Source organism: Serpula lacrymans, assembly GCF_000218685.1.
Source record: "Serpula lacrymans var. lacrymans S7.9 unplaced genomic scaffold SERLAscaffold_12, whole genome shotgun sequence".
NCBI lineage: Eukaryota > Fungi > Basidiomycota > Agaricomycetes > Boletales > Serpulaceae > Serpula > Serpula lacrymans.
Window position 1 is genome coordinate 48,653 of NW_006763301.1, and position 27,752 is coordinate 76,404.

Consider the following 27,752-nt stretch of genomic DNA (forward strand, 5'->3'; position numbering starts at 1 on the left):
TTCGCACCACCGTGACTGCAGTATTATAATAGCATATCCATCTTTCCTTTCGCTCTTTCACTACCATCCATATCTTCTTCGTATAACCATGGATTCGTCTTCTCGTATGGATCAGGGGTGCGCTTATTGTGTTCTATGTCGAAAAATAATTACGCATCTTACCTTTTGATGTGTGGCTAGTCTCCATTCCGCATCCTCACACCCACCCGACAGAAGATCCAGTTCATCATCGCCTTCGCTCCCAGAAATTCCACCTCCAGAGCTGGATCTCACGTTCTCACTTGACTCCATCTTGAACTCATCCGATAAATCAAAGCCAAACCCAGAGTAAGTCCTGCCATGTCATCCAACCTACGTCTCCGCTCTAGGTGTTCGGGAACGGTCAATCACGGTATTTCATTCTGCAGAGTTGAGAAAGTGCAGAAACGGGCAAGTAATGTATTCAAACTGACGCAGGAGAATGAGAAGCTGAAAGAGGAGCTGAGAGCAATGACGGCGAGATTAGAGGCTGCAGAGCGGAAACGAGCAGAGCTGGCTGCAAAACAGGCTCACGGTCAACCACAATCTTTCAAGGCAGATGGCCGTTTTTGATTTCACGTCGCGCTAAACGTTCTGGCCTACCATATTCCAAGTCTGCCTTCGAATTCGCCACCGCAAATAGCTACAGTTTAAACCTTTCTTTTTATAATACCCCGCACATTCCTTTTCGACTGTCCTGTTGTTTCTACACACGATTCGGCATCGTTGCGCTTTCTTACTTTCTTCGGTGGACATGCGTTTAATATCTTGATGCATTTGACTATCGATATAGCAATGATTATCGTGTTGCTGTCTGATATTAGATGTACAGTCGGCTGAGGTGTAGCCGCATCCAAGATTTGAAACTAATCTCATTGCAATAACAAAGTACCACGGACCGATCCGCTTGACCCACAAGCGTTTAAGTACCTGTCGCTCCAGTGTCGCTTTCCACGACGTCCCTTACCTACAACTCCCACTTTCTCCCCATACTTTCACTGAAAAATGGCCAGTCGCAGACCTTCCTCAAACCTGGAGATGACCTCGACCATTCCCAACCGTAGGGGATCAGAAAGACGAGGATCAGACAGGCGTGGTTCTGGTTTCTCGTCTCGGAGACCATCTATTGATCCATCGAGGCTTATTCCGATGGACAAGTCAGTTACCCCTTCATCTCTTTCGATAATCTAGCCATTCTCCATATGTATTATCTTGATGTATCACGATAGATTATTCGTCTCTTCTGATCGTTGACCATTGAGTTGAGTGGTTACAGGTAACTGATCTCTCTGCACAGAGCCTCCCATGTTGGTGGAACAGATGATTTCAATGTCGTCTTCATTGGCGCGGGAAATATCATGTTTGGTATGTCTTCCTTGATCTAACGGTCGTATCGGACCTTAAGATCACCCGCTATTCCTAGGCTCTGACGAAGGTCCTTGGAACCATTCTTTCCGTTTCGAGCAGTAAGCCTTATTCAGTCTTCCACTAAGGGCGTCTCTCATCTGTATACTAGCAAACTGGGTCTCCGTCTTAAAGTCGTTGCCCTCATCGATCCCGCAATTGAGCGGGCCAGAGCAGTCCTGCAGAAGAAATGCGACTCTTTCGTCGTCTCTGCCTACCAAGGCACTCGTGTATTCAAGACACTTGACGACTTTGTCAAGAACATGTCCTCAAAGGACCGTCCCCGTGCGGTCATTGTTGGCTCCCCACCGATGTTTAGAGGGACTATCCAACCCGGCCGTGACGTTGAAATGCAGATCCTCAAATATTTTCCAGGTGTAGCGATGTTTATTGAGAAGCCCATCGCAACTGGTCCAAAGGCAGAAATTGAGCAGGCTTTCACGATCGCTAAGCGTATCTCCGATAGCAAAGCTGTCTGTTCTGTCGGGTATGTCGTGCTACATCCTCTATTATACATGCCACTCAATATTGCTTGCTATATGCACTAACTTCAGATATATGCTGAGGTATTTGAAGGCTGTTCAGATGATGAAACGAATCATCGAAGAAAATGATCTCACTGTCATGGCTACTATTGCCCGCTATGCTTGTGCCTACGAGGCTATCGCTAAGCTTGACTGGTGGGACAAGTCCAAGAGGTAGTTTTGATCCCAAATATGCTACACGGCTTTACTCACTGCAATTCTAGTGCAGGACCTATTGTCGAGCAGGGGACCCACTTCTGTGATCTCTCACGCTACTTCGGTGGTGAGGTCGACATCTCCTCGGTCACTGCACACTCCTTGGAATGGGATGAAAATGCAGGGCATTTGTCCAAAATGTCGGTTGACGAAAGCCAGATTGCACCTGAGAACAGGATTCCTCGTGTCACAGCCGCGACCTGGTTGGTTTAATGGCATATCTTGTCTTTCTCGTCGTATTTACACCGCAGTACAGGAAATACGACTCCGGGGCCGTGGGCAGTTTCACCCATGTCGCCACACTCCAAGGCCACAACTACAGCTGCGAGCTCGAGGTTCATGCCGACGGCTATTCATTGAAGTACTTTCGGTTTTTCTCCCCAATAAATACCGAGTCTGACCTCGTTTGGCTGTCACAGGCTAGTGAACCCTTATGTTCAACCTATGCTTTACGTCCGCAAGCCTGGTGATGATCATGAGCAGATGATAACTTTCCCTGATGATGACCCATTCTTCTCTGAGGTCCGCTTTACTCTCTCACATACCTTAATGCCACGATACCAAAATATCTCTTTATTAGATCTCCAACCTGATCGACATCATTGAGGACATTGAAGAAGATCCGGAAGCTGCTCAAATTCTCAGCACCTACGAAGGTAATTATTACCGACGACCTTGTACGACACGTCGAACTGATTGGCATTTAATCTTTCAGATGCTTGCAAGACCTATGAGCTGACTTGGGCCATCCGCGAGGCCAGTGAGCGTTCCCGTGATGCTAAATTGGCTAGGAGCAAAGCTGCAGCTGAGGCCGTGAAAGAAAGCACTTGAATGAAAACGAGCTTAATGAGTAATGCTCCAAACAAAGAAGTTTGTAAGACATATTTAGACTGGGCGGCTTCTAAATAGAAAGTGGTCTCACTTGTAAAAGGAGTGTAATAGAATCATTTCTTGCGTACTTGGAACCTCATAGAATTTTTATGCCTTGAGGTTATGCCCCCGACGAAATGCAAGTAACTTTTCCATTGGATAGTTTTTCCATAAGCACTTCTTTTGATGATCAGGCTCTACATATAGTACAAAGTTAAGAATTTATTTAGAGACAAGATCACAACACCTTCTCTACACCATCAGGTAACTTGTAATTACCTTGACGTCGAACCTACCAGTGTGTCAGTAAAAAAAAAGTGTCCGCTTGTTGTAATTTAGCATACTTACCTCATCAAAAACTTCCATCTCCAGAATACTTTTGTCATGCCCCCAGAGTGCACTCTCAAGTTTTCCATCCCTCACACAACGGGCAACCTCGTCGGCCTGGAAATGCCATCCGCTACCGACATAGTCAAACTTCCTCGTTTCTTCTCGCGCAACGACTCCAGGCTTTCCCGGAGCGAAATACTGCACGGTGAACGACCTGGGACAAGGTACCGGAGCCGCGATGATAATTGTACCTTTCTCATAGCGGATAGTAACTCCTGGACTGTGCGATGCAACATTCATGCTACAGCTCAACACCGCTTGGGCAGCTAGTGTGGAGCCTGTGGCAGGGTTAGGCGCAAAGGTAACAGTGTATGAGGTATTGCAGTCGACGCCGGTTGCGGGCAGCTTGTACATTGTTGCGGTGATATTAGAGGGTTTTGTACTCTTGTTTGAGGGGTGTTCGTAAAGCGCGATGGTAGCCTATGAGAAAGCACAGTATAAGCGCTAACGCTAATTTTTTTTCCTGAATTTAACTTACCCAGACTAGAGGATAAGGACCCCTATAGTTCGGGAAAAAATGAGGAACAGTTTTCCATGAATTACCTTGCGTACTTACAAATCTAAGATTGCGCCTCCTCCAAGGGCAGGGTCCATCATCCTGTGGGTCTTAGGAAGTCCTTGACAATGTTTTAGCCAAGTTGAGTCAATTCTAATGCATAAAGTATACATACTACTGATGCCAAAGTCGTTGGAAAAGTCCGCATGTACAACAACAGGGGCGCCTAGAGTGCCATCTTCCGCGAGTTTCTTGAGTTCTAGGGTGAGTGGCTGGAAACGCGTCCAAAGGGCTTCCATGAAGAATACGCCTTGTTTCTTCGCCTCTGCTATGAGCGAGCGCAGCTCGGCGGAATTGACAGTCACGGGTTTTTCGCAGAGGACGTGCTTCTTGGCTCGGATCGCATCAAGGGCATTGACGTAGTGATAGGTATGAGGAGTACCTATATCAACATTGGTAAGAAATTCCAAGTTCCTGGCCAAACAACTTTTGACAAACCAATATAGATAGCATCGACGTTCTAACCAAAGATTTCGATGAGCAACTTGTGCGACCGAAGTTGGCGGGTTCCTCTTACCTTATCAGCGTATACTTCTTCGTAAGTTCCGTATGCCTTCACAGATTTATCTCCTTCAACATACTCGGTGATAAATTTCTGTGCCTTTTCCACGCTACGGGACCCCACGGCAGTTACTTTATGAACTACGTCATGCACATCTCGGCTTCATAGTTTACATCAAGCTTAGGAGCAACGGGTTGAAAATGCTACGAAGGAGAACATACGTTTTTGGATCAACTAAAAGATCCTATAATATTGTACGATGCCGGGCGCTCAGAACACTTCCACATTATTCAAAAAATAGTTTATCAAGCTCACCGAGACGACGCGTTCGGCAATCCAGCCTGTTGATATGATACCCCAGCGAAGAACGAATGGTGAAGAGGGTGCCATGAGAGATATGAGTGCACTGACGGGATTGTTGAATCAAAGGCTGCCCGTGTTTCCAGTATATTATACAAGGTGGATATGATCCCATGACCAGTGAATAACATGTCCGGCCCAGTCCGGAAGAACGTCGCAGAATTGCCGAATAAATATAGATAGGTCCTATCAAGAAAGTGACCTGGACTGTGGCACAACAGGGACTGAATGATTGCATGAGTGAGGACAAGAATATAAAATGAATATACATGATCTCGATGCGATGAGTACGTACATTGAGACATTGAGACAGGGCAGCTTGAGATAAAATACAAATACATAGAGCCCAAACTTTCACGGACAGCAACATTGTAGGGTCACTTGTATGATGTTTGCAGCCAGCTAGCCAGAACATTGCAGTGTAAAGCACATATGCTCCATTGTGATCAGGTCTGGAGCGTCCAAATTTCCATGAGTTTTGCTTCTTCTAAGCTGCATCTGGCGACCTCCTTTCCTTTGGCACTGTTTCCAACGCGTCTGTCCCTTTGGCAGTCGGGAGGTCTGGGCTTTTTTGTTTCCTCTTCAGCTTCGCTGTTTCCCTTTGCATTTCCTTATCCCACTCTTCTTGCAGGTGGCTTTTTAGTGCTGGCATATTGGCGATGACTCGTTCACATTTCCAACATTCGAAATCTCCTTTCAAAAGCGGCTCATACTGGGACTTCTTTAATTGAGACACCTGAGAGTCAGATCAGATGTGATAGACCATGACAAGCATGGTTAGCATTGGCCGATGTTTGGTTCAGAGGCAAAACGTACAGTATCATAATAAGAAGGTTCGGCGTCAAACCATGAAAGAACGTCGTCCAGGTGAAGAAAGAACCCATGCTTTGGATGAAACGATTGGTAGTGCTGTTTCTTTCTCATCCTGGGAGAACACAGGTCGTTCGAAAGGACATGAAGATGAAGATGCCTAGACGCTGTCTTATAAATTTGAGATAATGGGAGCAAAACGAAACACACTCCATGCTCGGCACTGCATGGAACCCTGTCCATATCCCCCACTTGAAGCCATACCGCTTCATCATCTCAGACTCAATCATGTCCTTCACGGACTGTGCTTCTTCTTTCATTGTCAGTAGAACGCTCTTTGCTTTCGAATTGTCGCATTTCAACAGTGACGATAGGTTCGCAAGATCAAAAATACTCAGCGAAGGTTGAGGGCGCGGCAAGATTAGAAAGTGGAATATTGACTTTGGAAACGCGTCGAACAGCGTCACAGACGTCTCAGAGTGAGATAGCAGAACAGATGGTGGAAGTGTTGCAGGATTGGACTTTAACGCATAACTTCGTAGCACGGTCAGTTGAGACATGGCAATTCTTTGACAAGTAATAGTTCAGTACAGAGGATCCTCAGTGACTCTTCAGTTCAGATGTAGAACACCGAATAGGGAAGGCTGACATAATGCAGCGTTTTCGATTGCAGCTGTACAGTTTATCGTTCGAGTATCCCACGCATCCTATCGCCAACGTCAAAGTACTCTATCCCAGTCCAAAACTCATAGCTCACGATGGAAAACGATCAGGTGAGCAAGCTCAAGGATATTACAGTATATGACTGACTGACAAGGATACGTATAGGGTGTTCTTGTTGATCTCTACGTTCCCCGCAAATGCGCGGCTACCAGTATGTTATACAAGCAAACACCATGGGATATTGAGATATTGACCTAGCGTGTGCCAGACCGTCTCATTACTTCCAAGGATCACGCTTCGGTCCAAGTCAATGTCGCTGATGTTGACGCCGATGGCAAGGCTTTGAGCACTTACACTTCGTTTGCCCTGTGCGGCCAGGTTAGATCGCAGGGTGAGAGTGATGACTCTGTTAACCGGTTAGCAACCAAGGCTGGATGTGAGTTATGCCTTCTGTGTTTTACTGTGGGATTCTTTTGACGCGAGTTTCTTGTAGTGCTTCGGAATGTGTGGTCGTATCAAAAGTAAACAGCCTCTTGTAGACCATTATACTGCATTTATTTGCTTTTACATCGTTTGGGCTGGCTGTTCAGTTATCCATTTACTTGCATATGGCAAGCTAGGAGACGTAGGATGTGAATGTTGTGGCTGCTGATAAAGTGATACCTGGTAGTCGAAAACTTGTCAAAAATGTGCACTATCTTGCCGAATGTTGACATCCGCTAAATCCATCGTACGCGAATGCAAGTGCTACATCTGTGCCCATTGATAGTCATGTGAGATTAGAGTCGACATCCATATTGTATGATATTCCATGTGTTTCCTTGTTGCATACATGATGAGAAATGCTGCAGCACCCGAGGAATGCAGACATGACCATATATGGCGTTATCCGGTTGCAGCAAATGCTCCCAAGTCAGGCCGACGCCGCCAGCCCAGCCTCAACTTACCGTCACACCGGCCGCAGCGCTAACGCAGTCCACGACTGTGGATATAAGATTGCAGGCTTATGGTTCAAGGCATCCGTCCAACTTCATACGACAGTTCGTTGTCTACACTATCAGTGAGTTGCATGTTGTTCCACACATGCTCATCCTTACCTTCAAGCCCCTTTGTATACAGTCTGGCTCAATGGTTGAAATTCAGCGTCACGACGATGACTTTGCGCCGCAGTCTATGTTCCCACCTGGCCAGGACGGCGACAAGTACCGTCTCGTGTATAGCAAATCTAAAGTGTATGTCAATCCCACAGCTTATGCTAGAGACAACATCCCTGGTTTCGTGGCACTGGTCAAACGAGTTCGTTACCTTCTCTGTCCCACTGCCACTAGATCTCATCTTTGAAACATACAGGAAGCTATCAACCCTACCTATCTACTTGCTTGGATACCCGAGACCCTGCTAAACGAGAAAGGAACAGCGGAATGGGATAAGTTTGTCAAGATCGAAGAGAAAGCTGTTTTAGACGAAGAGGACGATGGTTCGTTTACTTTTATCTCATCTCGCCATATTATCGTCTTACGTCTTTTGTAGACGCTGTCCTCATAGATCTTCCTACTCAACGGCCGGAGTCATACGCTTTCTCAGTACCCCTGACAGCCATTTACTCTCTTATTGTATTGCAGCCTTCTTTATCGTCGTGGTGTGAGTACGCCACTATCGTGTATTTTTGTATTTAAAAAAAACTGACTGTTGATTCAGATGGATCTATTGGCATTAACCTCATAAACGGATCCACGCTCCCCACACTCCATTTCCATGATGATGAATCACTTTCGTTCATTTTACCTTCTCGTCGCAATCGTCAAAGTTCCCCAGCCTCTACATCTTACCGTCCTGCTTCTCCTATCTCTCCAACGTTATCCAGACCTTCCAACTCATGGGGCGGGGAAGATCTTCTGTCGCGCCTGCGCTCGTATGCACATATCATGCGTTCGACCTTGCAACCAACTTTATTCCTAGTAGACCCTTCCCGAGCTGACGTGGAAACCCACTCTGTGCAAGTATTCTCTGACGATGCCGTTGACGATATTCTGGCCCAATCCTCGTATGCAAACTCGCACTCACCAGTCCCAGCGCATCGCCGACCACGTCCACTTTCATCATCAGAATCACCAAACCCCTACTCCGCTCGACCATCCGTTCTACATCGCTCTCTCTATCCTCCATCTATCTCATCCTCTCCAGAGTCATCTCGAGCACGCATGGCTCTTCTGCAGTCGTTCTCGAATATAACACGAGCCACGAGACACGCTGCGCAGAACATTCTTTCTCATCCACTAGCGAAGCCCATCATCCCTCACCTGCCAGATCCAGTCAAAAGCCTTGTAAACGCGAATGGTGAATGGGAATGGGGAAGCTGGGTGGAGAAGGGTGGCGTTGGAGAATTTGAGAGCGCGCGTGTCTATCTCGCACGATGGGCGCGTATTGTAGCGGAGGAGGGTGAACGCTCGCGACGAAAGGAGGCACAGACACTGCCCTCTGTGTCTTCATCAGATGTGGCTGAAGAGACCTCTTCGCTGGGTGTCTTCGAGCTGCTACACTCTACGATCAATCTACCCCCTCCAAATACTTCCAGGGATCCAACGCACCCTATAGATGAGAAGACCTGGGAGAAGTGGTTTGCGGACGATGGAAGGCCAAAGATACGGGTCGAGGAAATGAAGCGGGAGATATTCAGGAGGGGTATATCTTCTCAAGGGAACCTGAGGCGGATAATCTGGCCTTTCCTCCTAGGAGTACACGAATGGAACACCAGCTCCAAAGAAAGGGAAAGGAAATGGGAAGCCAAACGGTAGTTTCTTTATTCTTTTTCAAACTTCCCAGCGATATTGAGTATGGACCACTTAGAGCGCTCTATCAACAAACAAAGGACGAGTGGTGTGGCGTTCCTGAAGTATTTGATCGTCCAGATATCGTAGAGGTTCGGATGAGTCTCGTACCTGGTGCTGGTATATACTAAACTAGTTTTCCCTTAGGAGCGTCACCGAATTGACGTGGATTGCCGTCGAACAGACAGGAATCAGCCCTTATTTTCTGCTCCAACTCAGTCTTCTAGCGACAATAGTGACGAAATAAAACACCAACGGTATTCTACTATTTCGCCCCAGATGAATGACATCGGTGCACAATCCCCCAGTAACGAGCATATCGACCGGTTAGCTGGCATCTTGCTGACGTACAATTTTTATGAAAAGAGTCTTGGTGAGTTCATAGTGTCATACCGTACAATTCATGTTGTTTTGTGCTCACCATAAGAACGACAAAAGGTTACGTCCAGGGCATGTCTGATCTTTGTGCCCCTTTGTATGTCGTGTTGGGTTCTGATGAAGAGCTTACCTTTTGGTGTTTCGTGGAGGTCATGGATGGCATGGTCAGTGTATCCAGCTTTGACCTAGCATTTATGGTTCTGAGGCCCTTGCACAGAAACAGAATTTCCTCCGAGATCAAAGTGGGATGAAGAGACAGCTGACGATGTTGCAAGAGCTCATCAGTGTTATGGACCCGGAGCTGTATCGGCATTTAGGTTCTGAAATACCATCTCTCAGACTATTTCATACAACTGACACCAATATGTGCAGAGAAAACCGATGGTCTCAACCTATTCTTCTGCTTTAGGTATGTTCCGTAGCTACCCTGCTAAGGACGCCATTCATAAAATGATGATCGCAGATGGGTCCTTATCGCTTTCAAACGTGAATTTCCGTTCGATGACGTCCTTCGACTCTGGGAAGTTCTCTGGACTAATTATTATAGCAACAATTTCGTCCTTTTCGTGGCACTTGCTGTGCTAGAATCTCACAGAGATATGATCTTGCGATACTTGGTCGAGGTCGGTGTTTCATCTCTCGATAAGTTCAAATTGCTTACATTCGTATCACAGTTTGACGAACTACTAAAGGTTATTTTCTTTGAATGCGTGTTATTGTTATTTCGTTCAAATCATCTAATCAACCCTTGCTCTAGTACTGCAACGAGCTCAGCATGACGATCGAACTTGATTCTACCCTCGCCCAAGCAGAAGTCTTGTTCTTATCATTCGCTCAACTTGTCGCCGACATCGATCGACGTCGGGCTGAAGAGTCTAGTAATACCAAGTCTACTGATGGGCTACGACGTCGGGGGACAACGGGGAACATTGGCACTATCAGCACGAGCACGGTCGCGAAGATATCCATACCTGCTCTGAGCGACAATCTAAGAGATTTCTTGAAGATGGAAAGTTAGCGGTCAGTAGTTCGTTATATTGTTTTTGAGGGTTTAGTTTCGTTTCCGCGCATATATTTGTAGCAATAAACAATTGAAATGCAGCATATTTACAAAGCGTAGGTTGCAAAGGACGCTCAGGCCTGGTCCAACAGCATGTACATATGGCATAACCTGATTTATAGAACTACGAATGCACGCTGCCAAAGGAAGTATACATCGTGGCTGCAAAATCTCACGTGTAAATGGATGCTTTCCAAGTAAATCGTAAATAATTATTATTACTAGTGTCCTTGTGATCCGCAATAAGCACTAAACCTGACGGTATCGAGAGTAGTCCATGGAGTGAAAACGTTATACTATGTTCTGCCATTACTCGTATGGTGGTCTTCCTCCCTCCATATCTCCTCCAAGGGACCAGGATCAGGCTTTCGGACAGTCCCATTCATCAGCTCTACGTTGTCGCCACCCATCTCGCTGCTATCCCTATACCCATGATTGTGCGGCAAAGTAGTCTCTGTGTGGTAGGTGGGCAGAACTTCATCATCGCGTGCGATACGAGGCGAGTATGGGCTATGAGAGTTTGGAGAGGCGAGATCGGGGTAGTATTGGCGGTAAGTAAAGTATGATACGACGAGTCCGAGGATGGAGCCGGCTAAGACGTCCTGCCAGTGATCTGCAAAAGAAAATGTTTCCCGTTTTGGTTATTTTCCTGGGCTTCAAAGGTCAAAAGAGGTAGTTGACTACTTACGCCTGTAGTCCATTGTGCGGGAGATCGCGACTAGACTAGCACCAGCGAGAGGGGCTACTGATAGCCATGCTTTCCCCTGTGTCAAGCGAATCAGCACATAAACGACTGGTAGATGGGCCAACGGGAACACGTACAGCGTGACCCCTTTTATCAAACAAATGGAGCTTTCCCGCTAGGTAAAACGATAAAAACCCGAGTCCAGCGAATGATACTGCAAGATTATCCACAAATTATGAGCAATGAATTTAAAGAGACACTGTGGATTGGCATACAGCTAGAATGGCCACTTGGGAAACTTCTCCAGCCATCTAACATCATAGCGCTATCTGTCTGAGTACATATAGCATCTGTTGACAGCCCATAAGTTGGGTCGGTGGATCCGGGGATGGGTATGCATCTAGATAGTAGGTCTGTGCAGATATGGATGACATTCAACTCTAGGCAGCAGGTATATGCGTCAAGTGTGACCAACCGGGACGAGGACGGCCGACGGTGATCTTCGTAAACTGCGTGATACCTCCAGTAATTGCCAATCCCAATATCACTGAAGCGCATATAGTAAGTGTGGCTGACCTGCGGCGTAAACGTGAATAAGCTTACACCCTAAAACACTGTTATGGAAGTCCCAAAATGATCGGACGGTAAAGAGGTTAATGACAAGCTGGAGTACGATTGGTGAAGCTACAGCGATCATGTACAACGCGACATCCTACAAGCGAGGCATATCAGTAAGAAGTTGATACGGTTATAAGGTCCTTCTCACCGGTACGCGCTCGTGTACAGCATAGCTAGATTTGGTCAGAAATGGATGCTCAAGAACCAGACGTTGATAACTTACGGGTGGCGTATCCTGGATTGCAAATGCCAATTGTGAATAATCGAGAGTCAAAATCATACGAATGAAGGTACATACGAGATGTCATTAACTGAGAAGTCTCTTCTGAATCCATGAATATCATTGAGAGCGAAGAAGACGATACTGATCACACGGCGTGAGACTCGGCCATTTGAATAGAATGGATTCTGATCTTACGCAAGTACTATAGTTATGATCCTGTACCAGTGTCAGTGACTGCTTTCCATTATGATAGAAATGTAATATACCAGTCGGGGGCATATGACTTGACGAGCTTGATTCGCCTTTTCCTGTCTGTTGTTTTTCCGGAAGATCTATCCATGCCATTGGTGTTGCGAGTGAAGAGACTTCTCATTGGTATTTCCTCTTGCTCTGGGCTTGATGAACGTCGATAAGAAGTGGTGGGATATGAAGGGGACTTTGGATGTTCAGAAAGAAAAGAAGAGTACGGGGAAGTCATTTAAATTTATTGTGTGCTATACATAAGAAGGGTTCCCACCAGACAAGGACAAGCACACACAGCCGTGGCTGGCGAGTCTCTTGGCTGCCACCACGTTTGCACAGCGAGTTAGCTATAGTCGTCAATTCGGATGTCTCCACAGTTCGGACCAGACTGCGGACATCGGAACGTCACTGCCCTTACTGCACCCGACCGCGCCTCTTCTGTTCAGCAGCAAACATGAGCGATGTCGACGGCGCGTATCACATATCTCCCAATTTTGAATGGAAAGCAGGCAGGTCGTCGTTTGCTCGTCGTAGCACGGGTTCGTAATGAGTGTTTGAGCTTTCAGATTACGATGCCGTCCTGGACGGTATAGCCACCACCGACGTCGTACAGTTAGTCTCCAATCAGTCTTATATCTGTCTTCATTGTTTATAATGCCAAACTCTAGCACAGAATGGACTACGCTACGAGATATCATCAAATATAAGATTAACCAGGTGTTGCTTCTTCACATCATCTTTCATCCGTCTCGAATCTGATTCCGAATGACAGAATACTGGACTCTTCCCTTCCAATGCCGATCAATTAATGGCCCCAATAGTGCCCTCTCAAAACTATGCAGACATAGACTCAGGAAATCTGAAGTTGCCACCCTTCCCTCCTCGAAGACGTAACGAGTTGAATCCCGTGGAGGTACCCAAAGTTCACCTCAACCAACAAGAGACGAATGAGATGAAAAGTTACATCTTCAAGCAGCTACACGAGTTCGATGAGTGCGTCCATTTCTGTTGCTCGGCTATAATCGATAGTCTGACTGCGGACAAGAACTCCTCCATTCACAATACAACGTTTATGCGAGCTGTGCTTACAGCCAAAACAACACTACCGCGCTCTCGGGAAATATCTCAGAGCCGTGGAAAAGACGCTTCTTGTCACATCTAGTTGGAATTCTTTCCCCATTGAATCCAATAATAACGGTCCAAATACAACATCCATTTCACTAAGTGGTACCATACGAACTGTTCCCACCACTCCTTTATTCTCGCCCATTCCTTTCTTACACGATGATGCAAGACGCTCCAAATCACGTAGTCCGCCTCCCTCACCACTTGCACTGAACGCAATGGAAGCCGGTGGCCCGGTGGAATCACTTACAGAAGGAATGCCCCAGAGAGCGCTAGGACTGGTGGACGAACTGGATGACCCCAACCCAGGCCACATGAGTGACCATCCGACGGCTTTGACAGCCGTAACAACTGTGACTCCACAGCCATTTCTTGGAAGCCTTGAGCAGAGATTTGTTAAAGCAGAGGGGGGTCCAGGAACGCAGGAAGGAGAGTCTCGTACTGATATGGCGGTTGATGGTGCAGATGATAAAGAAAACAAATGACGAAGAACCCAGTATACACATCGTCCGCAAGTATACTGACAGGTGGCCGGGGCCCGTATCATTCTAATCCAACGCGTCAGTGGCGATGAACGCTCATTCACTCGTTTCATGGAAGGAGAAATACCTTAAGTCTCAAGAGACAATCAACTAAGATCGCGTTTGATTTTCTCTAACATAGCAGACATCCGTAGTTTCATATCGGGCTGTCCCTTGCCATTATGACTTCGCTCTCTCGACTGTTTCCTACCATCTCGATCTGCTCCATGTCTCCCTTGCGAACGATTTGAATTCGATTTCTTCGTGTGTAGAGAACTAGGTGAAAAAGCTAGCTTTCTCAATTCACGTTTAGATAAATCTTGGTTGCGCTGAGTGTTTTGAGAATGTTCTTTCTTTGGATCTGTGTGTTGTTTGGCATCATAAGATGGAGGTCGCTGGGGGTGTCCTTTCATTGGACCGCGGGTAGATTTTTGATCTCTGTCAGCGTTCTTAGAACCAAGATTGTCGCTCTCTACGTTCTCGCCATCGTTGCCTTCAACAATGTCGACGCCTTCAGTTATCGGCGTATCTCTCCTCTGAAGCAAGCCTTCTTTCTTCTTCTGCGCTCTCCATTGGCTCTTCACTTTTTTAGTATCCACCCATGTTTGTTTCAGCTTTCTAGCTGTGGCAGGTCATGAAACCAGTAATGTGTCAGCATAGAAAGCAGACTCACCCCGATTAGTTGGAAGGTGCTGGAATGTAGGGGGCTTTCTTTTACCGGAAGTTTGAGTGGAGACCATACCTGCTGAAGCCGTGCAAGTTATTGTTGGACTGATAGTTCTAGTGAAAATTATGTCACTAAGGTCAGTATTCCTGGAGGACCCCGGTACCTGATGAGGGATTAATGAATCAGATTCCTGCAGTGCACGGGGTCCACAGTTGAATATGTAATGATTGTGGCTAGATAAATCAAGCCCTCAATCGTTTCTTTCCTCAACTTTCACGTTGTCTTCGAATCAGAAAACACTCCCCACTCAATCCTCAGATCTATATATTTCTAGCTATCGCATGAGCGTGCAGAACCTCAATTCCTTTGGTGGGCAACGCACCTAGTTTTGTACTTTTTCGCTGGCACTGATTCGTCACTTCCCTTCTCAGACCCCTTCGCTGATGAGGGCGACCCCCTCGGAGGCAACAACGACGTCGGATCTCAGCAGAATTACATTCACATTCGTATTCAGCAGAGAAACGGGAGAAAGACACTCACCACTTTACAGGGATTGCCTAAGGGTCAGTTATCTTACCCCCGTCCTACTCTCGGAACTGACTCAGCAATTCATTATTAGAGTATGATTCGAAAAAACTTCTGAAGGCTTTCAAAAAGGTGTGTAATCGTGTCTAGAATGGTGTCGTTATGTGTTACTCATCTTCATTGCCATCAGGAATTCGCCTGTAATGGAACTCTCGTTGACGACGAAGAAATGGGTCAGGTCATTCAGCTTCAAGGTGATCAGCGGGTCAAGATAGCCAACTTCCTCACGGAAGAGGGTATCCCGAAGAACACTATCAAGTTGCATGGGTTCTAAGTGTGGTGTCAGAACGAACGGCGGAAGCTCTTCTTTTGCCGTAGCGTCCAGGTTGACGCCATGCGCACGTCTCACTGTACAGTTACAACTTCTTTTCTTATGTTTCATACGCGTGTATGTACTTTAAAGAATATCTTCCTGCTATGCATTATACGGACTAAATTTCCTGGATGGATTAAACATTTGAACATCAATACAAACAACAACGTGAAGTCGATTAGTACCTTCTCAGCACATGGATTTACGAATAGGTAAGTTGGAATTACAGATTCAGTGCCCATCATCTATGATGAGCCTGTATAACAGGTCAGGACGCAATTCCACCTAATATTGATCGAATATCCTTCATCAATCGAGGCAAGGAGATAACTACTTAATTTTGTCGAGAGGCCTGTAAAATAAAAACTTTAGCATAGGAACCTTGACGAGGAAGATATCTATTTACCTGTTGAATCCTCCGCGACTGTTTGAAAGTGATGTGAGAGACATGCACATTAAAGATATACAAGACGCACCGATTCATGTACTGACGCCATGTTCTCATTTTTTTAATATTGACAGAACCCTCCTGATTGCCCTCCACATGTCTCCCCTGTAAACAAAGGAGTAAACACAAAGCGCTAGGGGATATTTGGCCAGCTGATCTGACCTTGGTTGTTCCAAATCCATTAAGACCCATCATAGCCATCATGGCTTCGTCATCGGGATTAGTTGCATCTTCTGCTTCACCATCTTCCATAGCTGTATCTGCACTCTCCTCTGGTTTTGTGTGAGCAGAAGACTCCGCAGGGATAGACACTAAACCTTTAAATCAGACCAACAGAACAGAAATGACAAGGTATCCACTTACCTTGACGGAAGGGTACGTCCTTCACCGGTACACGTTCTCGGTCGCGCCTTGAAGCATCCCTAATGTCGGGTTGCTTGCCGTCATCCTTGTCCCAAACATCCTTTTCTCGAGGTTCCTCCTTTCGAGATGCCTCCCGCCTGTCGTCCCCGCCATCACGCTTCTCTACCTTTCTTTCACCACGTTCGCCATCCCTTCTCTCGTCCCGCCTCGAGTCTCTGTAGTCTCTATCTCTATCTTTACCATGATCACGTCTGTCTATCATACGTGTCAGTACATCAATCCATACTATAGTTCATGTAACGTACCCCTGCGTGGTGGGCTTCGTGACCGGCTGTCTCTTCTCCTAGGAGCATCGCGATATCCACCTCTGCCACCGCGGCTACTAGAATGACGATCACGGTCACGGTCTCTGTCCCTATCAACCCTCTCCCAGCTTCTGTCTCGCCGTCTGTGGTCGTGCCTTGAGGACATTGTCGCCGTCGGTGGACAAGCTTAGTGTGACGCTGTCACAGCGCTGTATTTCCTTTCCAAGTTCTTCTGCTTTCAGCGCACTTCCGAGTCCAAGTCTGACTAGATCTGACTTTTGACGCGCCTTCATCTGAGCAGACTCATTCCAGCTTTTTTTTTCGCTGGGCTTCTAGCATAGAGGTCATTATGAATACTTTCAGACAGGCTTCCCGGAGTACGGCACTCCATGCTGCTCGTACAGCACGTCAAGAAGGCGAGCAAGTCGAACTTGACATATATTTCAGCTTTTTGCAACGCTCATTGATCCAGCTCAGGACCGTACTAGGGTTCACATACAACTGAGAGGCTTGCCTCGCTCTGCACTCCCTTCAGACATACGACGAACCGTCATTCGCGAAAAGTTGACCGCTGTTACTGATAGTACGCCATACCATTATATATTTGCGGTCTTTTCTGACTTTTGTGGGTGTACCACAGTTGTTCTCGACTACCACCGCTTCAATCCAACGGGTCGAGCTTACTTGACAGTTTCCCATCCTGACTTTATGAAAACGAATCTGCATGCTCTGGAAAATGCTACCGTCGGCGGAATCCCATTCGAGTCTTATTCCGCACCACCTCCAGCGTCCGGTCCCCCTGAAAGAACGCGTGGACCGAAAGGACGTGCCGAGGCTGCAGATAGAGGGCTTATTACAGGCAATGGACCTCGAGGGGGCCTGCTAAAACCAGGAAAAAATGTCGTTATTTGGGGTTTCCCGGGGAGAATGACTCCGGACATGGTAAAAACCTTTCTGATAGGTTATAAACTAAGTGCGGAAGGGAGCAAACAGGAGGTACTCCAAGTTGGCATGTACGTCTTCATGGTCTCATAAAATCACTTATATCTCAGATTGACGGCCGGTTATTTCCTCAGTCCTCCAGGTGGCTTTTCCCTGTACACGAGATATCTTGTTCGCATGTCATCAGTGGCAGAGGCTCATCGTTTGGTTCGGAGGCTACATATGACGTTTTATGAGCCAGAGTCATGGGGGGAGAAGTATGAGATACGTGCGCGCGTCATATATTAAACGTCTTGGTTAGAGGTGCATTAACAAGAATATTACTGCATAATTTATTCTTTTTGTCTTTCAAGTCTATGACTAATTGAAAATCGCGCAAAACCTGTTGTACAACAGCAGCAACAAAATTACATTCTCTCAGCCTCAATGTCATCTATACGAGAACGGTGACCCTGTAGAGATAAAAAGTTGTCATACAAATGTACCAGAAGCAGCGTAAAAAGATGCATACCAATCTGGTGTTATCCCCTTCATCTTCAGGTGACCGTCCTCTTTTATGTGTAACTTCACCTGGTACCTCTGTTTCTTTCCAGTCTTCACCACCACCTGCCACAGCTCCAGGACCTTCCGTAGCATCAGCATAACGCTCTTCTACTTCTCTACGTCTCTCAATCTCTAGTCTCTGCGCTTGAGCACCCCATCCTCCACGACCAGGATCATAGTCTTGCCTGTGCTCGTCTCTCACCTGCAAACATCACATTTTAGAAAGTTTCAATTATGGCTATGCGAGTCAACATTACCTGTCCACCGCTCTTGCCTCGACCGAATTGCCTTCCTTCCTTGTAGCCTAAGTCCAAATCACAACGGATGATGCGCTCGTCCAACTTGGTACCACTAACATATCTCATGCTTGCCAAAGCCTCCGCATGGGTATAGTATTCAACGAAACAAAATCCACACGGCGTTCTATAATTCTCCACATGAGGGAGAGAGAATCACTAGGGGTAGGTGTTGCACACGAGAATTACTACAAACCTGGTATTGCGGTCGAGACCCATAATGATACGTTTGATACCTCCACCATCCTCCGGGCTGGCACATTTTGTAAACAACTCGTATATCTGCTCTTCTGTCGTATAGAAACTCAAATTACCAATCTGTATGTTCTCAAAGTTAGAGTGCACGTCGAGAAAATATATATATTACATACGTATAGTGTTGTTGATCTCGACAGCAGCTCATTTTGCTTACTTCTATCCACGCGGGCCTGTGAGTCCTTGTAATTTGACGGCTGGTCCAATGCCTGCACAACGTGCGCCATAGCAAATGTCGAATCAACAGAGGTTCAAGCAATTGAACAGCCACTGGGATGGGCTTAACCCATACATAAAAGGAAAGGTAGTCCCACGGCATACCCACCCTGCGATGGGACGCGTGAGCCGCGTCAGCTTTGGACGAGTACTTGAAAGTCACCAAACCAACTTTTACTCTTGACCGTTCAAAGCTATTCATCATGGACGAAATAGGGATTGAAATGCATGTACGTGACTATGTCTATCTAACTCTCCGACCACTGTGTGCTAATACTGTCGCAGGAACCAACCTTCGAGTCCGTTGTGACCGAGAAGGCAGCTTTCTACAAAGAACTGCATGAGGAGGATTTGTACACGAAGTACAAGAAGCTGGCACGGCACCTGGAAATGCTGGAGATCCAGGAAAGCTATATTAAAGATGAACAAGCAAACCTAAAGCGAGAGCTCATCCGTGCGCAGGAGGAAGTCAAGCGTATCAAGTCCGTACCACTTGTTATTGGCCAATTCCTCGAACCTATAGACCAGAGCACTGGAATTGTGGGGTCAACAACTGGTTCTAACTATGTTGTCCGGATTCTATCGACTCTAGACCGCGAACTCCTGAAACCATCCTCATCTGTTGCCTTGCATCGTCATTCAAATGCTCTGGTTGACATTCTTCCACCGGAAGCAGATTCTTCTATTTCCATGCTTGGTAAAGAAGAAAAACCAGATGTATCGTATTCGGATGTCGGTGGGATGGACGCACAAAAGCAGGAGATTAGAGAAGCAGTTGAGCTTCCTCTCACTCACTTCGATCTTTACAAAAAAATTGGAATCGATCCTCCTCGGGGTGTTCTGCTGTATGGTCCACCAGGTGAGTTTGGCACGCTGATTATTACCTCGTTCAATATTGATTATCGCTTCAGGAACCGGTAAGACTATGCTTGTAAAAGCCGTAGCCCACCACACAACAGCCGCATTTATCCGCGTCGTTGGAAGCGAGTTTGTGCAGAAGTACTTAGGTGAAGGTCCCCGCATGGTCAGAGATGTTTTCCGTCTCGCCCGGGAGAATTCTCCAGCTATCATCTTCATTGATGAAATCGATGCTATCGCTACGAAACGTTTTGATGCTCAAACCGGTGCGGACCGGGAGGTGCAACGTATTCTGCTTGAACTTCTCAATCAAATGGACGGTTTCGACCAAGGAAGCAATGTGAAGGTAAGCATCCTAGTGATATAAATCCAGCAATATATTAAGGTTCGATGACCTAGGTTATTATGGCCACAAATCGTGCCGACACTCTTGACCCTGCCTTGCTACGTCCCGGACGTCTGGACAGAAAAATAGAGTTCCCACTACCGTCTCGACGTGAAAAACGTCTCATCTTCCAGACTGTCACTAGCAAGATGAATCTAGGTCCTGATGTGGACTTGGAAGACTGTGCGTGCCGTGCTTATTTATTCAATCTCTTCATGTACTCATGCTAGCAACAGATGTTTCGAGACCCGACAGGTTATCTTCTGCAGAGATAACATCCATTGTACAAGCAGCTGGCCTTCAAGGTATGAGTGATATACTTAATGCCAGTAAATCAGTAACCCTAATCATCACTCAGCGGTACGGAAGAACCGGTATGTAATACTTCCGGTGGACTTTGAGGAGGCGTGGAAAGTAAGTTATTTGGTCTTTTATTTGGCACCGTCGCGTCAACTATATAAACTTTAAAACTGACCATCTTCTCAACCATTACCAGCAAACGGTCAAACGGTCAGACGACACCCACGAATTTTGTACGTTGTCCGTATTTCTGTTCCGTATTATATGCTAACTTTTTCATCGACCGATTCAGACCGATAGTAGTTTTATCATGGTACGTTCTCTCTCGATCAGTTCCTCGAATTTTGTTTACTTAAAAGTGTCTGTTGCAGTCATTGGCCTTGTATCCTATTTTCTGCAAATCGCATTTTCTCGATCTCTGTTTTGAGTGATGTCGCATGGATTTCCCTAGCAGCTCCCTTCACTTTAGCGTCATGCTGCATGTTTCACGGCATGGCGCTCATTCTTACGAGCAAGAGTTACATGCCTGTTCATTTATTTTGCCCCGCTCGTCCACTTTCGTAAGATTGGGCGTACCCATGGTTTCGTCCCCATGGGCAGCGAGGTTCACACGCAGGAGACATTTCTTTCTATTACAAGAATGTTGGTCTGAGATGTAATTATATGTGAGTAGTTTCTCCCTCCACGATCTCCGTGATTTCTGATATGTCATTTAGGACTGATAAGTAATGAAACAATTGAAATATTCCTTGTTTATTTCCGACATTATCCTTAAGTTTTTCTTTTTCTTTTCTTCCTCTTTGCTCCCCAACACTCTGGACGGCGTTCTTTCACCTACACGCACGTTCTCATTTTAAGGGAGCCATAGTGATACTACGACTGCGTCATTGTGCGCGGTCGCCCTACTTGTTAACGGGCTTTCATGACGATCAGGATGGGAGCTTCGAAGATTTGATTGGGAAACAATATACAATATATCCATCATCTACGGATTTATGTAAATACACTGATGTCTTTTAGAAATGTGATCAAATAATAACAGATTAGGCTATCATTATCCTTATTTTTTGGTGCTTGGTTGACCAAGCTCGCTCGCACGTTCTGTCGCCACCTGGATAGCTCGTGCAATGGTAGATCGAACCTTGCCATCTTCCATTGCCAACAACCCAGCAATGGTACAACCACCTGGAGCTGAGAGGAATTCAATGTGTGGTACAAAACAGAAATCAGTGGAACATACTCGTCACCGAGTCTTTGATTTGGGCGGGATGAGCACCAGGTTGGAGTGCCATGCGTGCAGCACCTTGCAAGGCTACATGAAAATTGCATCAAAACTGCTTTGCGAAAGCGATGTTCGGGACTCTCACTTTGGGATGCTAATTCAAGTGCTTCGGCTCGGGGGAGTCCCATCATCACACCACCATCTGCCATTGCCTCTAGGAAAATACAAGCGAACGCAGGGCCAGATCCAGACAATGCGGTGCAGGCATCGAAATGTTTCTCGTCAAGGAAGCGACATCGGCCAATTGAGGAGAAGATATTGAGGATGGTCGTGCGATCGAGATCCGCATGAGACGACTGTGGAAGGTTGCTCACTACAGTCATTCCTTCGCGAATCTGAAGAAACAAAGTTTGTCAGTTTTGAAACGATATGCAGGTACAATGTTTTGGAGCACCCTGCAGGGAGTGTTAGGCATGGCACGGACGACCTTTGTCGACGGAGAAACTAATGCAGTGAGTTGTGAAATAGTTACTCCAGCCAAGATGCTAATAACGAGTTTCCCTTCTAAAGCATCTGCCATGCCAGCCTCGGTGAGGATCGAGGATACCTGCTGCGGCTTGCAGCTTCGCCACGGTTCCTTTCAGCATTAAAATCTTGCAATTCACGACAAACTCTTACCAGAGAATAATGACGTCGGCATGTTGTGCAGCCTGCACATTTTCTGAGACCAAGATTTGTACCTGCGAGCCAAATCCTCCAAGAGCAGCGAAGGTGTGCCCAAGTTTTCTGGCGCTTTCCTCTCTGGTTACACAGGCAATGAAATATGAGGGCAGAGATGGGTCTGACTCGATATCGACAGCAGGTGTGGAAGTCCCAGGAGTATGCGACTCCCACTTTGGGAAAGAGCGAGCACGATCTTTTGATTGCAAGCTATCTATTACCCCAGATATGATAGCGATGCCCATCGTCCCGCATCCTAGATCAAGAGTAAGATCGGAATGAGCGTGCCAATGGGAAGATATAACAAGCTGCACCTATCACACATAACGTATAACCCATGTTGAAAGGATGAAAGCAAAAGTTTTAAAATTTTAAGATTCAAATCATGCGAAGTAACTCAAAAACTGTCACTGAGTCATTCCAAAAATCCATTCTGTAGTGTTTCTATCAAGAAGCAGTTTCTCCAGATATCGTCAGATTATGTAATTTCTGTAAAATTAATCGATTTACTAAGGTTAGCAACGTTGAGCTCAACAGTTTTCCTGGATGCTTGCCTTCGTGACCGTTGGCTCTACCAAGTTTGATCTGCTTGTACAAGCCATTTTTTCTGAACCAGTCCTTCGTATCTTACACGAGAAAGGATACACTCGTCTTGTTCTTCAACGTGGTAACTCTCAGGTCGACTTCGTCGGGACAACAGAGAGCTTCACTGTGCAGAAACATGGTGTAGATATCGAAATATGGAAATTCAAACCCTCTCTACAGGATGATTATATGAGAGCAGATTTGGTTATAAGCCATGCAGGTACTTTTCGATACCAGTAGCGCCATGATCCTCGATTCGAGTGTCTTTACAGGGTCTGGCACCATACTCGATGTCTTACGCCTCGGGAAGCCCTTGATAGTGATACCCAACCCTTCTCTACTGGACAACCATCAAGAAGAACTAGCCTCAGCTCTTGCTACTCTTGGTCACTTGAAAGCAACTCATGTGTAGTGAGCTTCAGATAAATCACCTCAGTGGAATGTTGTATCGACCTTGTACTTTCTTGTCAAACAGCGATTTATCGCAGGCAATCGCAACGTTTGAGCCGTCTTCGCTCGTGCCCTTTCCAGCATTTGATGGCAGCAAGTTTCAAAAGTTGTTGGATGAGGAGATGGGCTTTTAATATACGAATCCTGGGAGATTAGTGTTATAACACGCTACTACTACCAGTACTGCTGTGCATGCGTCGCGGTGGTCGCGGTACTCTCAGATTAAACCTTATCGACACTCTTTATCTTTGATGAATATCTCGAACAATGTCTTCCAAGGATGTCATTCGGGCTGCTGTTCTCGATGATCCCCAGTCACACGAAGATGTGCACGTCCACGCGATATATGATAAGATCGCGACACATTTTTCTTCTACGCGCTACAAGGCAAATATACATGCATTCATCGGACAGACGTTTTCTTTATAACTAACTAGTATCTTTCCAGCCATGGCCCATAGTAGCTCAGTTCCTTTCTGGACTTCCAACGGGCTGGATTGGTCTAGATTCTGGTACAGGAAACGGAAAATACCTACCACTTCCCTATGACCGCCCCGGAAGCGTGTTGACAATCGGGCTTGATAGGAGCCGCAATCTCTTGCATATAGCAAGGACGGCAGGGCAGAATCCCTCCCCCACCAGAGAGGTCGTATGGGGAGACGTACTCGGGAACGGATGGAGATCTGGGGCCTTTGTGAGTGAATATCTAAGGAACATGACGCAGCGCCTGAACGACATTAGGATTATGCCATCTCGATAGCGACTATACACCACTTAGCATCCTATGAACGACGCCAAATTGCTGTAGAGGTGATTCAGCCTCTTGTGGGTCCCCTTTGCTTCGCATTCAAACCTTTGATTTTATAGCGACTTCTCGAGTGCGTGTCACCATCACATGGCCGTATTCTCATCTACGTATGGGCCATCGAACAAGATCAACTCTCTAAAAGAAATGTTCCCCTGGATCATGAAGCCCTGAGTGAATCCACAGAACCTATAGTGGGGCAAGATGTCTTTGTTCCATGGGCTATGACACCACAAAATGTCAAGGCAAAAATAACAAGCAACTCAAAACTTCAGGCTGGCAGCAGTGATTCATCAGACGGGCCAGAAACCTGTCCACCTCCTGTGTACAACCGTTACTACCACATGTTCGCAAAAGGAGAGCTTACCATGTTGGTCCGCGACGCTGCAAAAGCTCTAAAGATCGAAGTGGGGGTGCCAGAAGAATATACAGAACCAGGAACGAGAGGGATTACAGTCACGCAAGATGGATGGGAGAGATCGAATTACTACGTAGAACTGAGGTGCTGGGAAATATGATTCCTTTGAATAATGGCTGGATCTCAATTGTAGACGTTCAACAACTCGCCCATTGAGACTGATGCGCGACCCAAATGGAATAGATTGTGCAAGGGCAAAAACAATGATACAACGATGCAGATCACAAAATCAATGACACGAAGGGAACAATCACTCGCTCGCAGCCATAACTGAAAAACACTAGGTTAGCATCGACTCAAAAATGAAGACCTAAGATAGACATACTGGCGTTGATCAAGTCCCCTCCACTCTCTTTGAGTACCCGAACTGCCTTCGCTCTCGAGCAGTTGACCTGAGCCATGACAAGTTCAATGTCTTTTGGGTCAACACCCGTCTCGTCAACCGGTCCATCGTCTTCAGGAGCTTCAAGCTCTGGCATGTCATCGTCATCGTCACCTTCTGCACCAGCAGGCGAGTTCTCAAGGTTGGCAACACCTCCACCTCCACCACCGGAAGCAAGTTGTTGTGCAGCCGACAACTGGGCTTGAGAGTTCATGTCCTCAATCTGATTTGGAAAATCTTTTAATATCTGATGAAGAGTAGGAGCAGGGACCATGTCATACCTTGGCTTCACCGAAGACGATGTAACAGTCGCTGTTAGGCGACTTGTAAACATCGGGAGCCGCCAGCACGAACAAAACCTAAAGGCGGGCTCTTGTGAGATTCGCATCGATCGTAATCAACGCAGTTTTCTTACGTTCTTTGGTCTCCGTAAAGTGACCCGCGTAATGCCAGGAACCTTCTTCAAGCCCAACCCGAGGAGAGCTTTTCTCGCTTTCCTTTCTGACCGAGACTGAATTTTGTCAAGAGCAGCTGCCGAAGTGGGGTCTTCGTCGTGGTCATGCTCATGATCGTGGTCAGAGTGGTCAGAGTGAATTTCCTCGATGGTTGCAGACATCTATAGGGCGGGGAGGTTGTAAGCATTGCGATCTATCCGATGAAGCTGGCAGCCATCCAACGTATAACAGCGGTTTCTAGCCACGATTCACGATGAAATGAATACCACTGTGTGTGGGATCTTACTTTTTGGTTTCAAGGGCTTGGGTAGAAGACAAAGACTGTGGACGCTATGGGCAACGATGAGGAAGAAGGCTAGCGCGTCGCTCGGCAATTGCCGGGTAAACGCGTAGACCCTCGCTTGACTCCGTGGCTGTGCCCAACTCTTTTGCCTGTACTAATCCGATCTACAACTGATGTATACTAATTGCAGTTGAGGACCTAGGACTCTGTATCTTCGTCAATATTGTGATATTTCTTGTTTAAGAGCTTCCGGATATCTCTATATACAGTAGGTAACCCTGACCTCTATGACCAGACTATGCGTACATGGCCAACTCGGTCTAGGAATCCTTCAGCCTCACGTTCAGCGATCTTGGTGTGTCACAAGTATTACATCGCTGTTCGTGTTTTCCAATCGCGCTAAGGACACAACTAGAAAAAGGAGTCCGCCGCTCTGCCGCCATCTCTGATTGTGTTCCGAGCTTTGGTATCAAATGGTTGACCCCTACGGTATCTGGTGGCGCCGCCAAAATGCATCTTGAAACTGGATATCGGTAGCGATCTTACAAGTTTTATCGATCTAGGTATCTGATCAACTTGTTCTAGTTATCTGCTGTGAGAAATCTAATTTTTTGACTGAGGTTTTAGCTGCTCATTGGATTGTTTCATTATGTTTAATTACTTTAGATCATGGTGAAACGAATGGGCTCTAGGCTAGTGTTTGTCAAGTAAGGAGGTTAGGGGTGCCGATCGTGATGGTATGCTCTTCGTCATCCCTGGATGACTTCACTCGACGTCATGGAATGTGTTCTAGACATATAAAATGCCTTTCACTTCCTTTGTTTTAGCCTCAACCCACCTGCTCATCATGGATACCAAAACTAAGCAAGCACTCTACCATTCCACTGCGTACGATGTCGCTGGTGAGAGCATGATGACGTTCAAGCCCATTAATGCTATCCACCAACATTTGTGTGGTTTCCACGTTTATGCGTATGTCTTCGGTCAAAATATGTTTCCCTGATTGACGATAACTCGTTTGAAGTCACGATCACACTCGTCACGTTGAAGCTCATCATTTTTGTACACATCGATCCAAGGATCTTCATCAATGTATCATCTATGATTCGGACGATGCAAATGCAAGATTAATTGGAATTGAATATCTAGTGTCCGAGAAGGTGCTTTTCTATCGTGCCTTCAACTCTCTTGCCTGATAATTACTAATTACCAGGTATTTAAAACACTACCTGAAGAAGAAAAGAGATACTGGCATTCTCATAAATATGAGGTAGCGTGTCTGTTTATTTGTGTAATGCTTTGCTCACCGCCATCAGGTGGCGAGTGGGACACTGCAACTTGAGGTAAGCGGTATACGGAAATTATCAACAACTTTTAACTAATGTCATTTCTAGAGCAAGCCATTGGTTCCTGGTTAGTCTTTGTGCCATAACCCTTCTTGATTACTCAATGGTCGTTTCTTCCAAAACTAGGCATCGTAGATGACATGGCAGAACAGCCAGCCATGTTGGAGCTATATCAGACCTATGGTAAAACTATCCATACATGGCCATTTGACACATCACCGGAGCTTCCTCTTGGTCCCCCCAATCTAATGATGGCGTACACCCAGGATGGTCAAGTAGCTGCAGATAAGCTGAAGGCGAGGGAGGAGAGAACGGGTGTATCTATCGAGGCGAAGAAGAAGTTACGCGCGGGGTATCTTCCTCCCTATGAACGTGCAGAAGGGGCGGATCAGTGGGAAAATAGTGGGAAAGGTATTAGCTTCAATGCTAAAGAAGTTGAGATCAAGAAGTGAACAATTGCAAATGTATGAACCGTTATCCATCCGATGTATTCTTACTGTAAAGTATTACATGCGAAATTAGTGCCAGTCTTTCTGAGAGCATGAAGTTACCACAGAAACTTGAATGAAAGACAGCTGAAAGGAGTATATAGTTACGTAACCTAGGCTTTATTGGC

At 46.3% G+C, this 27,752-nt stretch overlaps 17 protein-coding genes across 17 annotated transcripts; 10 read left to right on the top strand and 7 right to left on the bottom strand.

The window, feature by feature from the left end:
• Nucleotides 1-3: 3 nt before the first annotated feature.
• Nucleotides 4-908, top strand: SERLADRAFT_417366 (uncharacterized protein; the record flags this gene model as incomplete). The annotated part of the gene is made up of 3 exons (XM_007321784.1): nucleotides 4-117; nucleotides 181-327; nucleotides 369-908. The coding sequence occupies 3 exons, from the start codon at nucleotides 89-91 to the stop codon at nucleotides 589-591; spliced, it is 399 nt and encodes a 132-aa protein (XP_007321846.1).
• Nucleotides 909-962: 54 nt separating this feature from the next.
• Nucleotides 963-3,299, top strand: SERLADRAFT_475225 (uncharacterized protein; the record flags this gene model as incomplete). Its single annotated transcript, XM_007321785.1, has 11 exons — nucleotides 963-1,175; nucleotides 1,316-1,383; nucleotides 1,442-1,484; nucleotides 1,535-1,909; nucleotides 1,977-2,120; nucleotides 2,171-2,365; nucleotides 2,419-2,523; nucleotides 2,582-2,684; nucleotides 2,743-2,818; nucleotides 2,878-3,063; nucleotides 3,122-3,299. 10 exons carry the CDS (start codon nucleotides 1,024-1,026, stop codon nucleotides 2,991-2,993), a joined length of 1,377 nt encoding a protein of 458 aa, XP_007321847.1.
• Nucleotides 3,271-4,870, bottom strand: SERLADRAFT_351556 (uncharacterized protein; the record flags this gene model as incomplete). Its single annotated transcript, XM_007321786.1, has 7 exons — nucleotides 3,271-3,324; nucleotides 3,381-3,842; nucleotides 3,901-3,922; nucleotides 3,979-4,360; nucleotides 4,417-4,438; nucleotides 4,496-4,640; nucleotides 4,758-4,870. The coding sequence occupies 7 exons, from the start codon at nucleotides 4,868-4,870 to the stop codon at nucleotides 3,271-3,273; spliced, it is 1,200 nt and encodes a 399-aa protein (XP_007321848.1).
• Nucleotides 4,871-5,138: 268 nt separating this feature from the next.
• On the bottom strand, nucleotides 5,139-6,263 carry SERLADRAFT_357670 (uncharacterized protein; the record flags this gene model as incomplete). Its single annotated transcript, XM_007321787.1, has 3 exons — nucleotides 5,139-5,576; nucleotides 5,657-5,810; nucleotides 5,861-6,263. 3 exons carry the CDS (start codon nucleotides 6,208-6,210, stop codon nucleotides 5,328-5,330), a joined length of 753 nt encoding a protein of 250 aa, XP_007321849.1.
• Nucleotides 6,264-6,344: 81 nt separating this feature from the next.
• On the top strand, nucleotides 6,345-7,072 carry SERLADRAFT_397767 (uncharacterized protein; the record flags this gene model as incomplete). Its single annotated transcript, XM_007321788.1, has 4 exons — nucleotides 6,345-6,423; nucleotides 6,479-6,524; nucleotides 6,582-6,749; nucleotides 6,807-7,072. 4 exons carry the CDS (start codon nucleotides 6,409-6,411, stop codon nucleotides 6,836-6,838), a joined length of 261 nt encoding a protein of 86 aa, XP_007321850.1.
• Nucleotides 7,073-7,486: 414 nt separating this feature from the next.
• SERLADRAFT_452033 (uncharacterized protein) lies at nucleotides 7,487-11,453 on the top strand (the record flags this gene model as incomplete). The annotated part of the gene is made up of 14 exons (XM_007321789.1): nucleotides 7,487-7,609; nucleotides 7,664-7,790; nucleotides 7,844-7,954; nucleotides 8,012-9,104; nucleotides 9,161-9,233; nucleotides 9,289-9,514; nucleotides 9,580-9,683; nucleotides 9,737-9,836; nucleotides 9,892-9,928; nucleotides 9,983-10,142; nucleotides 10,194-10,211; nucleotides 10,277-11,192; nucleotides 11,268-11,333; nucleotides 11,404-11,453. The coding sequence occupies 12 exons, from the start codon at nucleotides 7,487-7,489 to the stop codon at nucleotides 10,535-10,537; spliced, it is 2,433 nt and encodes an 810-aa protein (XP_007321851.1).
• Nucleotides 11,454-11,739: 286 nt separating this feature from the next.
• On the bottom strand, nucleotides 11,740-12,499 carry SERLADRAFT_397773 (uncharacterized protein; the record flags this gene model as incomplete). The annotated part of the gene is made up of 7 exons (XM_007321790.1): nucleotides 11,740-11,811; nucleotides 11,868-11,976; nucleotides 12,031-12,055; nucleotides 12,106-12,117; nucleotides 12,181-12,246; nucleotides 12,301-12,321; nucleotides 12,372-12,499. Coding segments are annotated over 3 exons (152 nt in total), but the record flags the coding sequence as incomplete, so codon positions are not given.
• Nucleotides 12,500-12,788: 289 nt separating this feature from the next.
• Nucleotides 12,789-14,809, top strand: SERLADRAFT_475238 (uncharacterized protein; the record flags this gene model as incomplete). The annotated part of the gene is made up of 5 exons (XM_007321791.1): nucleotides 12,789-12,857; nucleotides 12,915-12,960; nucleotides 13,017-13,065; nucleotides 13,121-13,341; nucleotides 13,394-14,809. 5 exons carry the CDS (start codon nucleotides 12,803-12,805, stop codon nucleotides 13,956-13,958), a joined length of 936 nt encoding a protein of 311 aa, XP_007321853.1.
• Nucleotides 14,810-14,911: 102 nt separating this feature from the next.
• On the top strand, nucleotides 14,912-15,735 carry SERLADRAFT_475242 (uncharacterized protein; the record flags this gene model as incomplete). The annotated part of the gene is made up of 4 exons (XM_007321792.1): nucleotides 14,912-15,030; nucleotides 15,093-15,224; nucleotides 15,281-15,318; nucleotides 15,377-15,735. 4 exons carry the CDS (start codon nucleotides 15,003-15,005, stop codon nucleotides 15,518-15,520), a joined length of 342 nt encoding a protein of 113 aa, XP_007321854.1.
• Nucleotides 15,736-15,961: 226 nt separating this feature from the next.
• Nucleotides 15,962-16,841, bottom strand: SERLADRAFT_441291 (uncharacterized protein; the record flags this gene model as incomplete). Its single annotated transcript, XM_007321793.1, has 5 exons — nucleotides 15,962-15,983; nucleotides 16,036-16,112; nucleotides 16,170-16,318; nucleotides 16,371-16,625; nucleotides 16,676-16,841. The coding sequence occupies 5 exons, from the start codon at nucleotides 16,839-16,841 to the stop codon at nucleotides 15,962-15,964; spliced, it is 669 nt and encodes a 222-aa protein (XP_007321855.1).
• An 86-nt stretch (nucleotides 16,842-16,927) lies between these two features.
• SERLADRAFT_397787 (uncharacterized protein) lies at nucleotides 16,928-17,555 on the top strand (the record flags this gene model as incomplete). The annotated part of the gene is made up of 3 exons (XM_007321794.1): nucleotides 16,928-17,091; nucleotides 17,148-17,258; nucleotides 17,316-17,555. Coding segments are annotated over 3 exons (418 nt in total), but the record flags the coding sequence as incomplete, so codon positions are not given.
• A 202-nt stretch (nucleotides 17,556-17,757) lies between these two features.
• SERLADRAFT_475254 (uncharacterized protein) lies at nucleotides 17,758-18,964 on the bottom strand (the record flags this gene model as incomplete). Its single annotated transcript, XM_007321795.1, has 5 exons — nucleotides 17,758-18,069; nucleotides 18,129-18,362; nucleotides 18,418-18,583; nucleotides 18,653-18,774; nucleotides 18,828-18,964. The coding sequence occupies 5 exons, from the start codon at nucleotides 18,936-18,938 to the stop codon at nucleotides 18,025-18,027; spliced, it is 678 nt and encodes a 225-aa protein (XP_007321857.1).
• A 104-nt stretch (nucleotides 18,965-19,068) lies between these two features.
• SERLADRAFT_475257 (uncharacterized protein) lies at nucleotides 19,069-21,043 on the top strand (the record flags this gene model as incomplete). The annotated part of the gene is made up of 9 exons (XM_007321796.1): nucleotides 19,069-19,157; nucleotides 19,213-19,786; nucleotides 19,839-20,131; nucleotides 20,185-20,353; nucleotides 20,407-20,475; nucleotides 20,529-20,584; nucleotides 20,667-20,703; nucleotides 20,763-20,783; nucleotides 20,842-21,043. The coding sequence occupies 8 exons, from the start codon at nucleotides 19,131-19,133 to the stop codon at nucleotides 20,768-20,770; spliced, it is 1,233 nt and encodes a 410-aa protein (XP_007321858.1).
• A 362-nt stretch (nucleotides 21,044-21,405) lies between these two features.
• On the bottom strand, nucleotides 21,406-22,850 carry SERLADRAFT_475261 (putative delta 1-pyrroline-5-carboxylate reductase; the record flags this gene model as incomplete). Its single annotated transcript, XM_007321797.1, has 6 exons — nucleotides 21,406-21,661; nucleotides 21,711-21,782; nucleotides 21,838-22,087; nucleotides 22,147-22,315; nucleotides 22,371-22,668; nucleotides 22,727-22,850. The coding sequence occupies 6 exons, from the start codon at nucleotides 22,749-22,751 to the stop codon at nucleotides 21,531-21,533; spliced, it is 945 nt and encodes a 314-aa protein (XP_007321859.1).
• An 88-nt stretch (nucleotides 22,851-22,938) lies between these two features.
• On the top strand, nucleotides 22,939-24,826 carry SERLADRAFT_363113 (uncharacterized protein; the record flags this gene model as incomplete). Its single annotated transcript, XM_007321798.1, has 6 exons — nucleotides 22,939-23,217; nucleotides 23,270-23,408; nucleotides 23,473-23,834; nucleotides 23,896-24,141; nucleotides 24,189-24,257; nucleotides 24,315-24,826. 4 exons carry the CDS (start codon nucleotides 23,715-23,717, stop codon nucleotides 24,768-24,770), a joined length of 891 nt encoding a protein of 296 aa, XP_007321860.1.
• A 94-nt stretch (nucleotides 24,827-24,920) lies between these two features.
• Nucleotides 24,921-25,668, bottom strand: SERLADRAFT_441298 (uncharacterized protein; the record flags this gene model as incomplete). The annotated part of the gene is made up of 4 exons (XM_007321799.1): nucleotides 24,921-24,940; nucleotides 24,996-25,275; nucleotides 25,334-25,411; nucleotides 25,468-25,668. The coding sequence occupies 4 exons, from the start codon at nucleotides 25,666-25,668 to the stop codon at nucleotides 24,921-24,923; spliced, it is 579 nt and encodes a 192-aa protein (XP_007321861.1).
• A 961-nt stretch (nucleotides 25,669-26,629) lies between these two features.
• On the top strand, nucleotides 26,630-27,690 carry SERLADRAFT_397807 (uncharacterized protein; the record flags this gene model as incomplete). Its single annotated transcript, XM_007321800.1, has 6 exons — nucleotides 26,630-26,762; nucleotides 26,815-26,950; nucleotides 27,004-27,060; nucleotides 27,107-27,133; nucleotides 27,185-27,203; nucleotides 27,263-27,690. 6 exons carry the CDS (start codon nucleotides 26,638-26,640, stop codon nucleotides 27,586-27,588), a joined length of 690 nt encoding a protein of 229 aa, XP_007321862.1.
• Between the last annotated feature and the right edge of the window lie 62 nt (nucleotides 27,691-27,752).